General features: G+C 41.6%; 1 protein-coding gene across 1 annotated transcript in view; it reads right to left on the bottom strand.

Moving 5' to 3' along the window:
- The window catches only part of CIT (citron rho-interacting serine/threonine kinase), a 3,433,971-nt gene that overhangs the window by 1,790,624 nt on the left and 1,630,469 nt on the right, over nucleotides 1–12,878 (bottom strand). Inside the window, exon 21 of the mRNA XM_044069760.1 lies at nucleotides 3,828–4,002. Within this exon, the coding sequence (XP_043925695.1) occupies nucleotides 3,828–4,002 (175 nt within the window). The remainder of the gene's footprint in view (nucleotides 1–3,827; nucleotides 4,003–12,878) is intronic.

A 12,878-nucleotide genomic window follows, 5' to 3' on the forward strand; every position in this document is an offset into this window, starting at 1 on the left:
ATATATATATATATATATATATATATATATTTTACATTTGTTAACCAGAACATTCCGACTGGACCAAGTCCATTTTCAGTGGAGGCCCGTGGAGAAAAGCTCCAACATCAAGTTATACAAATACAGTACATCCAGCATAATAGACAAAACAGGTTGCATCATGCATGCTGAGCACAGTAATATAACAAGAAATTAATAAAACACTCCAGGTAAAAGAAGATATAGAACAAAGGTAAAAGACAATGTCAGTTACAGTACATCCAGCATACTACACAAAACAGGTTTCATCATGTATGCTGAGCATAGTAATATAACAAGAAATTAATAAAACACTCCAGGTAAAAGAAGATATAGAACATGGGTAAAAGACAATGTCAGTTACACGCTGGTAAGAGAAGAAAATATATCAATTAAGATTCTACAGTTAAAAGTACCCTTTCAAATGACCAAGCCTACAGGGGATCAGAGAGGAGTTTGGGGAGTTTATAGCAGTGTGGGTAGGGTTATGTGATACAAGGGCTTAACCAGGTACTAAGAAGATGCGATTTGAGGGAGTTTTTGAATATGGATGTGGAGGGGGCAGTGGACACGGATAGGGGAAGAGAGTTCCAATTTCTGGCAAGGGTGTGGGAGTAGAGTGCTTTCCCTGCATTACTGTTAGCCTTGGTCATATAAAGGAGAGATTTTTCACTAGATCTTAGGTACCGGTTTGCAGTATAGACAGTAAGTAGGTTGGATAATGAGGGTTTTTTTCAGGATATTTGAGAATATTGTAGGCTGTGCCCAGCTGGTGATAGTTAAGTAGCTGTGGTAGCTCATGCCATTTTAGTTCTTTTAGTGCAGTACAGTGATGGGTTCTACAGGTTGAGTTAGTATTAAACTTGGCTATTTTACTGTAGCATGATTCTAGTTTGACTAGGTCACATTGTCTGATTAGGGTAAAGATTGGTGCTGCGTATAATCGAGTTGAGAAGAGGTGGCTTTGTGCACGAGTGACTCTTGCTTTCTGTGAGAGAAGGACTTATGCCTGTATAGGGAGCCAAGCTTTTTGTCTACTAGTTTTATGGTATATGAGATGTGAACATCAAAGTGGAGATTATTGTCTATTTCAGTGCCCAGAAGTTTGGTGTGGTAAGAAGGGGAGATGGTGGTGCTGTCCTTAGATGTTATGGTAAAGGAGAGGTGTTTTTTTTTTATCTATTAGGGGTAAATAGTAGCAGTTTTGTCTTTTTGGGATTTAGAATTAGTTGGATACCCGATATCCATTTTTCTACCGAGTTAAAGGTATCTTGAGTGAGTGTATGCAGGGTGGTGGGAGATGAGGCAGAGCAGATCAGGGTTGAATCATCCGCATATTGTATGAGTGTGGCATGTTGTGTAGAGCTATTGAGGTTATTTGTGAAAATAGAGAACAGTGGGCCCAGTATAGAGCGCTGTGGGACTCCTATGGTGGTTGGAAGTTGTGTAGACAGAGTTCCTATCCAATGGACTGATTGTTGCCCGTCAGACAAGTAGCTTCTGAACCAGGCTATAGTAGAGGAGGTGAAGGATAATGATGTTAGTGAGTCTAGTAGAATGGACTGGGAGACCATATCAAATGCTTTTGAGAGGTCTAGGAAAATGGCTGATACATATTTGTTATCATTCCTGTGAAGGTTTATATAATTAGTGAAGGACAGAAGGGCTGTGGTAGTGCTGTGATATGGACAGAAACCGTGTTGTGTGGTAGATAGTAGATTGTGTGTGTTAAGAAATGTCATCACTTGCAAGTGGATGCATTTCTCAAGAATTTTGGATAGGGGGAAAAGAATGGCAATAGGCCGGTAGTTGGAGAATTCGTAGGAGTTACCTCCTTTATGGAGAGGAATGATGTGAGATACTTTCCAAGGTTTGGGTATGTAGGATTCTAGTATGGAGCGGTAGATTAGGATGGAGACAGAATATGACAGGGAGTCACTAGCCATTTTTAGGTACACAGCAGGTATGTTATCAGTTGCCAATGTGGTTGGCTTTAGTTTTAGGAGGAGTTTTTTGATAGTTGAGGTGGGCACTAGTAATAGGCTGAAAGAGGGAGTGATGTGGGATAGGTTGGGTTGTGACCGAGGTCGACTGTTTTTGGTTATTTGACTGGACAGGGCTAAGATGGATTTAGTAAAATGGTTATTAAATTGAGAAGCTATGTCTAGGGTATTGTTAGTAGAACTGGGTGCTGGAGTAGTGGGTTTGCCTGGCTTTAGTAGGGAGTTAATGGCATACCAGAATGTTTGTGGATTATTTGAATATTTCCTTTGGGCGCTAAGAAAATTTTGTTTGTTTATTTTGGATTCAGCCTTGGCCTTGTTTCTAAGCTGTTGATAGTATTGCTGGAACTAGGGGTTTTGTCAGTTTTCATTTTACATATAATTTTCATTTTATATATTAGTGGAAACAACATCAGCCACCAAGTAAAGACCTGGTAATAGGTATTGAGGAAATGTATAACCTGGAAACTTTTATAAAAATAGGGAAAGTTAATGCATCAAAGGAAGTGGGAGCCTTGGTTAATGAGGGATAAGATTTAAAAATATATACTTATATGATTAAACAACACAGCTAAATTAAAAAGAAAACATAAGACAGCCATGATTATGGTTTAAAATTAAGTAAAGTTTAATATTGTTGTTAGGGTCTTGTACTACTCCATGTTTTACTGTAACAAATTAATCTTCTATATACATACCAAATTCCCACTGAATTATAACCGTTTTCTCCAAAATGTATAAATTACACTTGTTTTACCATAATATCAATTCACTCAAATTGCTCCATATAATTTCAACTTAATAAACTCCTGTGATTTGTTACTGAGCATCTTTAACAATGGCTCAGACTTGTTAATGTAATACCCTACTGCAGCTTTCCCCAAGGACCCTACTAAAAACAGTCTATGCCCAGTTGGACTATCCTAATTATAAAATCACAATGGATACATAACTAAACAAGCTTCTCTAACAAGATTATGTGCTTGAACATCAACTGAACTACACTCCTTCACATATCACACATACATACACAAAATGCACACATCATAATAACAGAAATGCCTGCCATCTACACCTTCCCACTGGACAGCAGTGCAAGCTACAGGCCACTTCACGGTATTCTCACCTTTCTGGTGAACCAAGACACATTTCTGAACCTAGGTTACTGGTGGCATAAACTGATGTGTACTGCCTCTAAATCAACAGGCCATCACTTAATATCTAATGATGGTCTCATGACTTCCAGCAATAAAAAAAATTAGCCTAGATCCAATGTATTGTAATGCCTACTTATAGAGTCCAACCACGTTTACATAATTCTGCTTTAAACATGATGGTTCTCACTCAAGGGTACTAATAATGGAAAAACTCTGCAGTGAGGGAAGGCCATTTCTATTCATGTAGTGCAGGAAAGCACATCCAAGCCTCCTAAGAGTTCAAGTACAAAAAGTCTAAACAGTAAACCAACCAAAACTGATCTTAAACATAGATTTTAATAATGGAAGTCAAACCTTTCTACTACTGGTAAGAAGGAGAATAGCTTTCACCATGGTGACAGCGGGATAACAAATATTACTGCACATGTTCATTTAACTCAATATGTACTGTAGAACCACAGTTATCACTTTAGAATATCCAAACTTCTCCTCAGCTCTTATCCTATTTTACTTCAGAGAATGACCAAACCAAATGACAGTCAAACGTCATTACTAGCAGTTGTCAAACTGTTGCTAGCTGCTCTGAAAGACTGAAAAAATGTAGCCTAAACTTTTATCTCAATGTTTAACCAAACACTTGTAGCATTACCTCTCGTAGTCGGGTGTCTAGTTCCAAAAGACGATTTTTATCTGTGTGTTCCTGGAGGCTGATTTTCTCAAGTTGTTCCTCTAACTTCTCATTATGAGCTTCAAGTTTTCCCACCTGAGTCTCCAGGAAAAATTTTTGCTGTCGTAACTCTGAGATCATCTCTTCCTGAGCTTTCCTAGAAAAAGCCAACACTGTGTTAAAATAAAATTTGCAAAAAAAAAAAAAATTAAAACCTCATAAGCAGAGAAAACACGACTAAAATGAAATGGAAGGCAACTGCAACTGCATATTCTCAGCCCTGCTCAAACAGTGACAATCCCAAAAGACAGATGGCTTGCTTATGTGACACAAGACAGTAGATCTAACAGGACCATTATAAGAATAAATCAAAACATTTGAGCATACTGACTTTTGTTCTGTTTTCTAGCTGAAGTATTCTCAGTAGTGGCTATTTTATCCGCAAAAAACAACACGGCTCTTGCATTGTGGAAGGTGGTGATGCTGGTAGAGTGAGACATCCTTAATTTTCCATAATGCTCTTCACTCTCTTTGGTTCTTCAAAACTGTACCCACTTAGAGGGAAACATGTTTCTGATAGGAAAAGTCCAGTATAAATCAGTACTCATAACAAATAAAGATCTAGAAAGATTCTGCAGCTTTGCACAATCAGTTAACCACCCAGATTCCAGAGACAGAAATGGCTAATCCCAGTGAGAAGTACAGTTATCCAAAAATGTCAGAAGCTACAATACAAATGTATGTATGCAGCAAAGTGAATTAGCAAACCCACAAAATTAGACATACGACATTATAAAATCAGGTAGTTTCACCAACAGTGGGAAAGGAGGAGGGAAACAACTCTTACAGAGACATCTCATAGAAGATCTACAGTTATATTAAGTACCTTATACTAGTCTACAAACCTTTTTAGGGTGGGTCACTAACAGTAAATTAACATTTGGCTAGCCTCCCAAGCAGAATGGTTACCCATTGTGAGAAGAAGAGTTACCGTTTTATGTCCAGTCCACATACAAAGTACTTGTTGATTGTTTTTGGTGAAGGTGCAACTAGTGTGCATGTTGCAGTTTCTTATTTGTCCTTGGAAGATACATTATGGGCTGCCATTAGTAAATATATGCCAAGATGACGGCAAAGAGTTGGCAGTGAGTTTATATTATTTATGCTTTGGTGCAGTGGTTAGTGTTGTCGTCTCACAGCAAGGGATTCTCCAGTTTGATTCTTGGCTGGGGTGCCTTCTATGCAGAGATTGCATGTTCTCACTGCGGTCATGTGGGTTTCCACCGGGTGCTACAGTTTCCTCCCACACTCCAAAGACATGCAGTAGGTGGATTGGACACACTAAATTGGCTGTAGGGTATGTGTGCAAGTGAGTGGAAAGAATGAATTACTGCGGCAGGGCTAGCCATCCGGTGGTGTAAACCTTGGCTCAAGATGATTGTCATTCATGAAGTGACACCCTGACCCCATGTGCAAAAATGAGAAAAGGGGTTGAGGATGGATGGACTTTGTCCTAAAGAAAAAAGTTCTCAGAACAGCAGCAACCCTCATAATGTACGCTGTCGTCAATAATGGAAAATTAATCAAAATTAGCTGACCTCCACACTCTAGCCAGTTAAACCCTTTACTAACACAGTCCCAGCAACATGGAATTGTTTGCCATAAAAAGACAAAAGACAGCAACAACTTCAAAGAATTTCATGACAAATGTCCAGCTTTGTGACATACAGGAATAAAACCTTATGATCCAGAAAATCCAGTAATTCAGAACTTTGAAGAAGTGGGGAGAGAGAGGACCAGCTCATCTATATTAGCAGGAGGGAGTGGTGATTCTAGTCATCTGCCTGCAACCATGCTAGAGGTATGCATGACCTCAAATCAGCCAGGACCAGGGAAAAGAGCAAGGTGCTTCCAAGCCGATGATAATAAACTTTATTATATATGGTCGTATACATTCCGATGAGGAAGGCGCAACATGCCCCCCAACCTCCATGAGGAAGGCATAGCATGGCCCCCCAAAGCAATGTGGATGCTCACATTAACCACAGGGTATAGGTTAGAACTTAAAAAGACATGCAACTTTGCAAAATAATGATGGCTACAGGCTAAGCCTTACACAGATTGGAGAAGTGGCAGCAGTGAGGGCTGAGGCAAGGATAGGACTGATGGTGAGATTAGACCATCCCTTCAGGTCACTTGGGCTGCTAGTCCAAATTATCTGTTGTGGAAGTGGGACCATAGAAGGCCAGTGGTTCTTGGTGGGGAGGGGGGGTGTCACATTGCCATATGGAATCAACACCTGCCTGGATAAAGGCTCCAACTGGGTACAGGGAACAAACAGGCTAAAACTCATTGGAGGGAGGGTTGACCGTCAACATGTGTGGAGGAAAACAGCAACTGGAGGGGGAAAAAAAAGAAATGCGTACATATAAAAAAACAACTAGAAGTTATGTACTTACCATAACGTTCCACGTTTGTAGTCCATCTCGCCTATATTCTTGCTGGTTGGGTTTGGAGCCAATCCTCGGCATCCGACTCGGCCGAATACTAAAGCTTGAGAGCTTTCAGTGGCTCAAGGCTAATCCCTATCCCATGATGCCCCAGGCTACATCCACAGATCTTGTTTGCAAGCCAGCAAGAAGCACCTTATCTTCTAGATGTATATAACATATATACATAAAAATATATATACATATTTACAAATCATAATTCAGTTAAGGACGACGCTTAATTTCATCATATCTCTGCTGCCAGATAATTTTTCCACCAGTTCCTCCAGGAACGGGAGGGGGAAGGAGGGTGGGATGCAAGAATATAGGCGAGATGGACTACAAATATGGAACATTATGGTAAGTACATAACTTCTAGATGTTATGTAGTCCATCTCGCCATAATTCTTGCTGGTTGGAACAGCGTCCCTAGCACCAAAACCGTAGGGTGGCTCAGGAAAAAAGACTTTTCAATACCGTGGATCCAAAGCCCTGTTCCAGGAGGCCAAGTCCACTTTGTAGTGAGTGATAAAGGTGTGAGGTGTCGCCCATGTAGCAGCTGCACAAATCGAATCTTAGGGAAACCTTGCTTGAAAGGCAAAAGAAGTTGAGACTGACCTAGTGGAGGGACCTTTTATCTTCCCTGGTAATTGTATGTCATTCTTTTGGTATGAAAAGATGATGCAATCCGTAAGCCATTTAGACAAAGTCACCTTAGAGAGTAGTAATCCTGTCTTCTTATCAAAAAAGGAGACAAAAAGTTGATCTGACTTTCTAATGTCTTTCGTTCCAGGCAAGTAAAAACGCAACTGTCTGTGCACATCAAGCTGGTGTAGCTTATATTCTGCCTTGTTGGTGTAATTGGAGAAAAGACTGGCAATTCCATGGATTGGTTTATGTTGCTTTCTGAACAAACCTTTGGGAGGAAGGATGGATTAGTTCCGAGAGATACCCTGTCCTTATGAAATACAATATAAGGCGGACATACTGAAAGAGCCTGCAGTTCTAAAATTCTTCTGGCCGATGTAATGGCAACAAGGAAGAGGGTTTTCCACGATAAATATTTCAGATCAGAAGCAGGTTCATAGGAAGATGTAGTCAGAGAATTTAGAAACAAATTTAGATCCCAGGGTGTCATCGGTTCCTTAATCGGGGGCCTAAGTAGAAAGGTACCTTTGAGAAAGGCCTTACATAATCTGTGAGACATAAGGGGAACACCCATTTCACCTGTATGAAAATTGGAGAGAGCAAATTGTACCCTAATTGTAGCTGCCACAGCGCCTTCTTCAAACAGATTTAAAAGAAACTCTAAAATTTCTGGAATAGGGGTGGTAAGAGGTTCGATATTTCGTTTAGCTACCCAACATGAAAATCTCTTCCATTTTGTTAGAGTATAATTTCTTAGTGGAGGGTTTATGGGAAGAAGCTATGATGTGACTTACTGCTGGCATGAAAGAATAACACCTGGCTAGTCATGGAATTGGAGCAGCCAAGCTGTCAACTTGAGGGTGTGGATGGTTGGCTGGATGGAACTTTCCCGAAGTGTGGGTCAGAAGGTCCGGAATTGGATCCAGAATACAAGGTTCCTACAAGAGGTGGGTTTGTAGAAAGGGAAACCAAACCTGATGAGGCCAGTACAAAGCAATGAGGATCATCTTGCTTCTCACCCATTTGGCTTTCTGTAACACCTTTGGAATGACTGGGAAGGGGGGAAAGGCATAGAGTAATCCCGAGGGCCAATCGTGAACCAGTGCGCATCCCTGGGTGACTTCCCCTTTGGGGGAATTAGGGCAAAGTAGTTGCTGCATTTGGTATTCTTGGGAGTGGCGAAAAGGTCGCAGCAAGGCTGGCCCATCTGCGGAAATTCATCTCCACAATCTCTCTGTTCAGGGACCACTTGTGAGGTAACAGGAGAGCCCTGATGAGTCTGTCCGCTATCACACTGGATTTCCTCGGATGTGCGTTGCAATTAGAAAGCATTGAGAAGCAATCGCCCATTGCCAAACTCTTAATGCCTCTCGACATAGGGGGTAAGATTTGGTTCCTCCTTGCTTGTTTATATACCGCACTACCGACATGTTGTCTGCCTGAATTGCAATTGTTCCTAGAGGGAGAGGGTCCTGAAGTGCCTGCAACACTCTCATCTCTAGGATGTTGATATGCAGATGGTTCTCATGGTCCTGCCATAAAGCTTGAACTGCCCTTCCCAAATAATGACCCCCCGCCCTATCTGGGAAGTGTCCATGGTTAACACTGCCTTTGGTTGGGGAAACACAAAGGGACGACCTAGATACAGCTGGTCTGAAGTCACCAAGTTAAATCTCTCTTGCAAGACTTCGTGATGTAGATCGGTTGCGAAAGAGGGAGATCTTGCATCGACCACTGTGTGAATAAAAGCCATTGTAGGAGTCTCGTGTGTAATCAGGCTAAGGGCACCAGCAGAATGGCAGCAGCCATGGTTACCAGGGTCTGTAACAGTTGTCTGACCTAGGCTTTGTTTGTTGAAATCAAAATTTTTACCTGTTGATGCAAGGAGTGGATTTGGTCTGGGGTGAGTCTTGCCGTCATGTCTCGAGTTTCACTCTGCAGGTAAGAAGACAACATGTTGCGACGGTAACAAGGCAGATTTTACTTGATTTATACTGATGCCTAGCTTGTTGCAAAGAAGAAGAGTTTCGTTCCTGGCCTGAGATAGTAGATGTCTGGTGGAAGCGGTGAGGAGCCAGTCATCCAGATATGGAAACACTCGGAATCCCTGACGTCTCAGGTGAGCCGTGACCACTGCCATACATTTGAACACTCTGGGGCTGTAGTGAGGCCAAAGGGCAGGGCTCAAAATTGGTAGTGATTCGCTCCCAGCCGAAAGTGGAGATACCTTCTGGACCGCCTGTCCATTTTTATGTGGTAGTACGCATCCTTGAGGTCGATAGAGCACATCCAGTTGTCTTTCCTTCTGAAAGGGAACATTGACTGCAGGGTCACCATCCGGAACTTTGTTTTCTTTACAGATATGTTTAATCTGCTGAGATCTAGGATGGATCTCCAGTCCCCTGTCTTTTTTGGCACTAAAAAGAACATTGAGTAAGTTCCGGATCCTATCTGGTCTGCGGAGACTTCTTGGATGACTCTTTCAATGATTGAATCTCTAAAGTCCTTTTGCGCGGGTGGAATGTCTGCTAAGGACTTTTGTTTTGGAGGGGTGGAAGAAAAGGGAATGAGCTAACCTGTGGATATTACCTCTTGTACCCATTTGTCTTGGGAAATTTGTTGCCAGGTGTTTGAGTACAATGACAAGCGACCGTCTGAGGGAACAGCATCCTCTCCGCTACCTCAGAAGCAGCCCACCCCACTCCGGACAAGACCTCCACGCGGAGGATGCTGGAGATCAGCTCTGAGGGGGAGGAGGCGGTTCCAAGGCAGAGGTAGGCGCCAAGCTCAACCGAGCCGAAGCACCAAGAGTGAGAGTCAGATTGGAAGACAAACCGCGCTGACTCTCACCGGCTGAGCCGACCAGAGAGCATCGGCTCCCAGATGTCTCAGCACTGGATGGAGCCGAAGACACCAGAGTTGAAGTCAGAAGCAAAGAAGCAGGTGTGGGTCTCTGGGCCGACAGTTCCACAACAATCAAATCCATACCCTTCAGCTCCGAAGACTCTAGGGTAATCGGAGGAGGAATCAAAGAAAGTGGAGCGGAGACAAGCAGCTCTGATGCCTTTGGGCCCAGAGGCAAAAGCAATTTAGCCAGGGCCGGTGTGCGTAGCAATCTCTTTACCACCCGTTCTACATCATCATCTGAAAGACTCCTGGAGGAGCAGGTGGACAAAGAGGGAGATCTCCTAGACTCCAATATGGGAGATCTCAAGACTGGTGACACCACAGTCGGATCCAAAGTTGGGTTCTGAGGAGTAGCAACCTCAAGTCGGCTCCTTTGACACTAATGGCGCCAAAGAGGTTGGTGATGCAGACTTGTCGGAGCAGAGAGCCCTCAGTTCTGAAATCTTTTTGTGTGGCTCTGAATCTGGAGCAAAAGCTGGCCTCTTTCTAAATGACTTAGAGCCCTCATCCAAAGCTTGCTGAAAGGGAAGAAGACCTTTGGCCATCAACTTAGCTTTGCGCTCCTGTAGAACTCTACTACTGAAACCGTGACAAATAGTGCAAGGGTCTTGCAGATGTATGGCACCGAGACAGTAAACACAATTAGTGTGTGCATCTGTCAACGACATCTTTCCAGCACACTTTACACATTTTTTGAACCCAGAAGGCTTATGCTCCTTGGGGTCTTTACTTGAGTCTTTCGAACTCTCCTTAGACATTATTTAGGCCAACAATAACAAACAACTAAACTTTTTTATTTAAATCGAATCCTCTAACTGAAATAGATTCTACCAAAAAGGGGAAAGGGACAGAACCCTCTAACTTAAACGGGTTCTGACCTGGGAGAGAAACGGCCCTGAAACTTAAGGGACCGAGAGAGGCCTCTAACTACAACAGCACTCTCTAAAAAAGGGGCGGGAAGACTTAAAGGGGTCTAACGCAGAACAACACGAACAGCTAACAGTTAGGGACATATAGGGAAGAAAAATAGTACAACTAGCTAGGAAAAATACCAAATAATTGAAAAGTTATACATAAGCCAACTGAAGAAACGTCTCAAAGCTTGCACGGCAAACGAGATCTGGGGATGTAGCCTGGGGCATCATGGGATAAGGATTAGCCTCGAGCCACTGAAAGCTCTCGAGCTTTAGTATTCGGCCGAGTTGGAGCAGAGGATTGGCTCCGAACTAAACCAGCAAGAATTATGGCAAGATGGACTACATAACATTACTATGTTAACTGATTTGAAGAGAAAAATAATACACTAAAAAATGTTACATTCTAATGTAACACTCCCGCAGTCATTCTCTTCCAATGGTAAAAACAATATCAAACACATAACATGTATGTAGTTTATATACACATATATATATATATATATATATATATATATATATATATATATATATATATATATATATATATATATATATATATATATAAAGCATAGGGAGTACTATAAAAAAAACACTAGTAATGAGCCATTAACCACGCAGAAAATGTCAGTGCTTTTGCCTGAGAAATGGCACTTATTTGCATACAGAGAAATATTTTCAAGCTAAGGAGAGATGTTATTTAAATGCAAATTTAAAGACAACAACAAGAGGTAGTCAATTCTCATGAGTGGAATGCAGTGTGCATTTTAAATAAAAGTACCTCTTAGCCTGGCAGTGGTACAGGGTTGGATTCCCTCAGCCTTCATTTGCTTACTGTGTGACCATGAACAAGTCACTTAATGGTTTGATCAGACTCTGTGCGATTCACAGTAGTTTGAATCAACCCATTTGGCAGAATTGAAAGACCAAATGCAAAAATGAGAAAATGTACAACAGCGAATGCAATACAGCATTCGCTGTTGTGCATTTCTACATTTTCATGCAGATTGCGCTATAGTGGGGATTGGAAAATGTAGCCTTTCCCTCATTATAGTGCAATCTCGGAGTTTGTATATCTAAGTAGCAGGGGGTGTGGGGGGTGAGGGGGGCTTGCCCCCTGCAAACATGTTCTTTACTGTGCAATGCACAGTAATTCTCTTTGTGGAAGTGTGGTGAATGTTCGAATTATGTCATATTCGAACATTCACCACTTCCGCATTCAACATTTTTATTGTTCGCTGCAGTGGATTTCCATTTCTACGTTTCGTAGAAATGATAATTTGCTTGCAGTGAAAATTACAAAATTACAGTAAACCGATTACCAGATATTGCTCCCGGTTGCCCCTGAAAATGGACGATTTTGTCCAGGGCGCTTAATTGGTTAACAAATAAGTATTATTATGACTACCACTCCAGTCACAACATTAGGCTTTGAAGCCAGTAAAATAAAAATATTGAACTAAATGCAAGGAAAGCCAGTGGTGTCAAAACTCATCTAAATGGGAACCAATCACAACAATGTAACCTGATATATTTGGGGGGGTTTCCTACTAACCAAAAGATTGTCAACTAACTCTGAGATTTGGGAGATCATATTAACATATACAATTATTGGCTAAAAAAGCTCTATTGATCTGCCTACGAAGAACCAAAAAATATGCATGGCAGCCTGAGAATGGACCTCAGAAGTAAAGGAAGTAAAAGGGCTAAGAGATAACAAGCAATATGAAAAGTTTTATGTCTGTTACTGTAAAACTGTTGAGTGTATCGTCGATATTAAGTGAATGCAGCAGTTACAATGATTAGGTTCTGAAGCGGAAACACACAAAGCAAACAGACAGGGTATGTTTTGAAACTGGAGGAGGAGGAGAAGCTGATAAAAACAACTGCTTAACCAGTTATTTATTATGTCAATGAGAGCTCTCAAATTTCTAGGTGTCAATCCCTCGGTTAGTAATAACACTTCTCCTTTCTCCAGCTTGGATCATGGTACGTAATTATGATTGGTTCCTCTTTAGTTGTGTTCTGATATGATTGCCAGAAGGTACAAAGACAGTGGAATACAGGTGATGAAA

This window comes from Protopterus annectens, chromosome 4.part0 (assembly GCF_019279795.1).
Source record: "Protopterus annectens isolate FY-2018-M chromosome 4.part0, PAN1.0, whole genome shotgun sequence".
Lineage (NCBI taxonomy): Eukaryota > Metazoa > Chordata > Ceratodontiformes > Protopteridae > Protopterus > Protopterus annectens.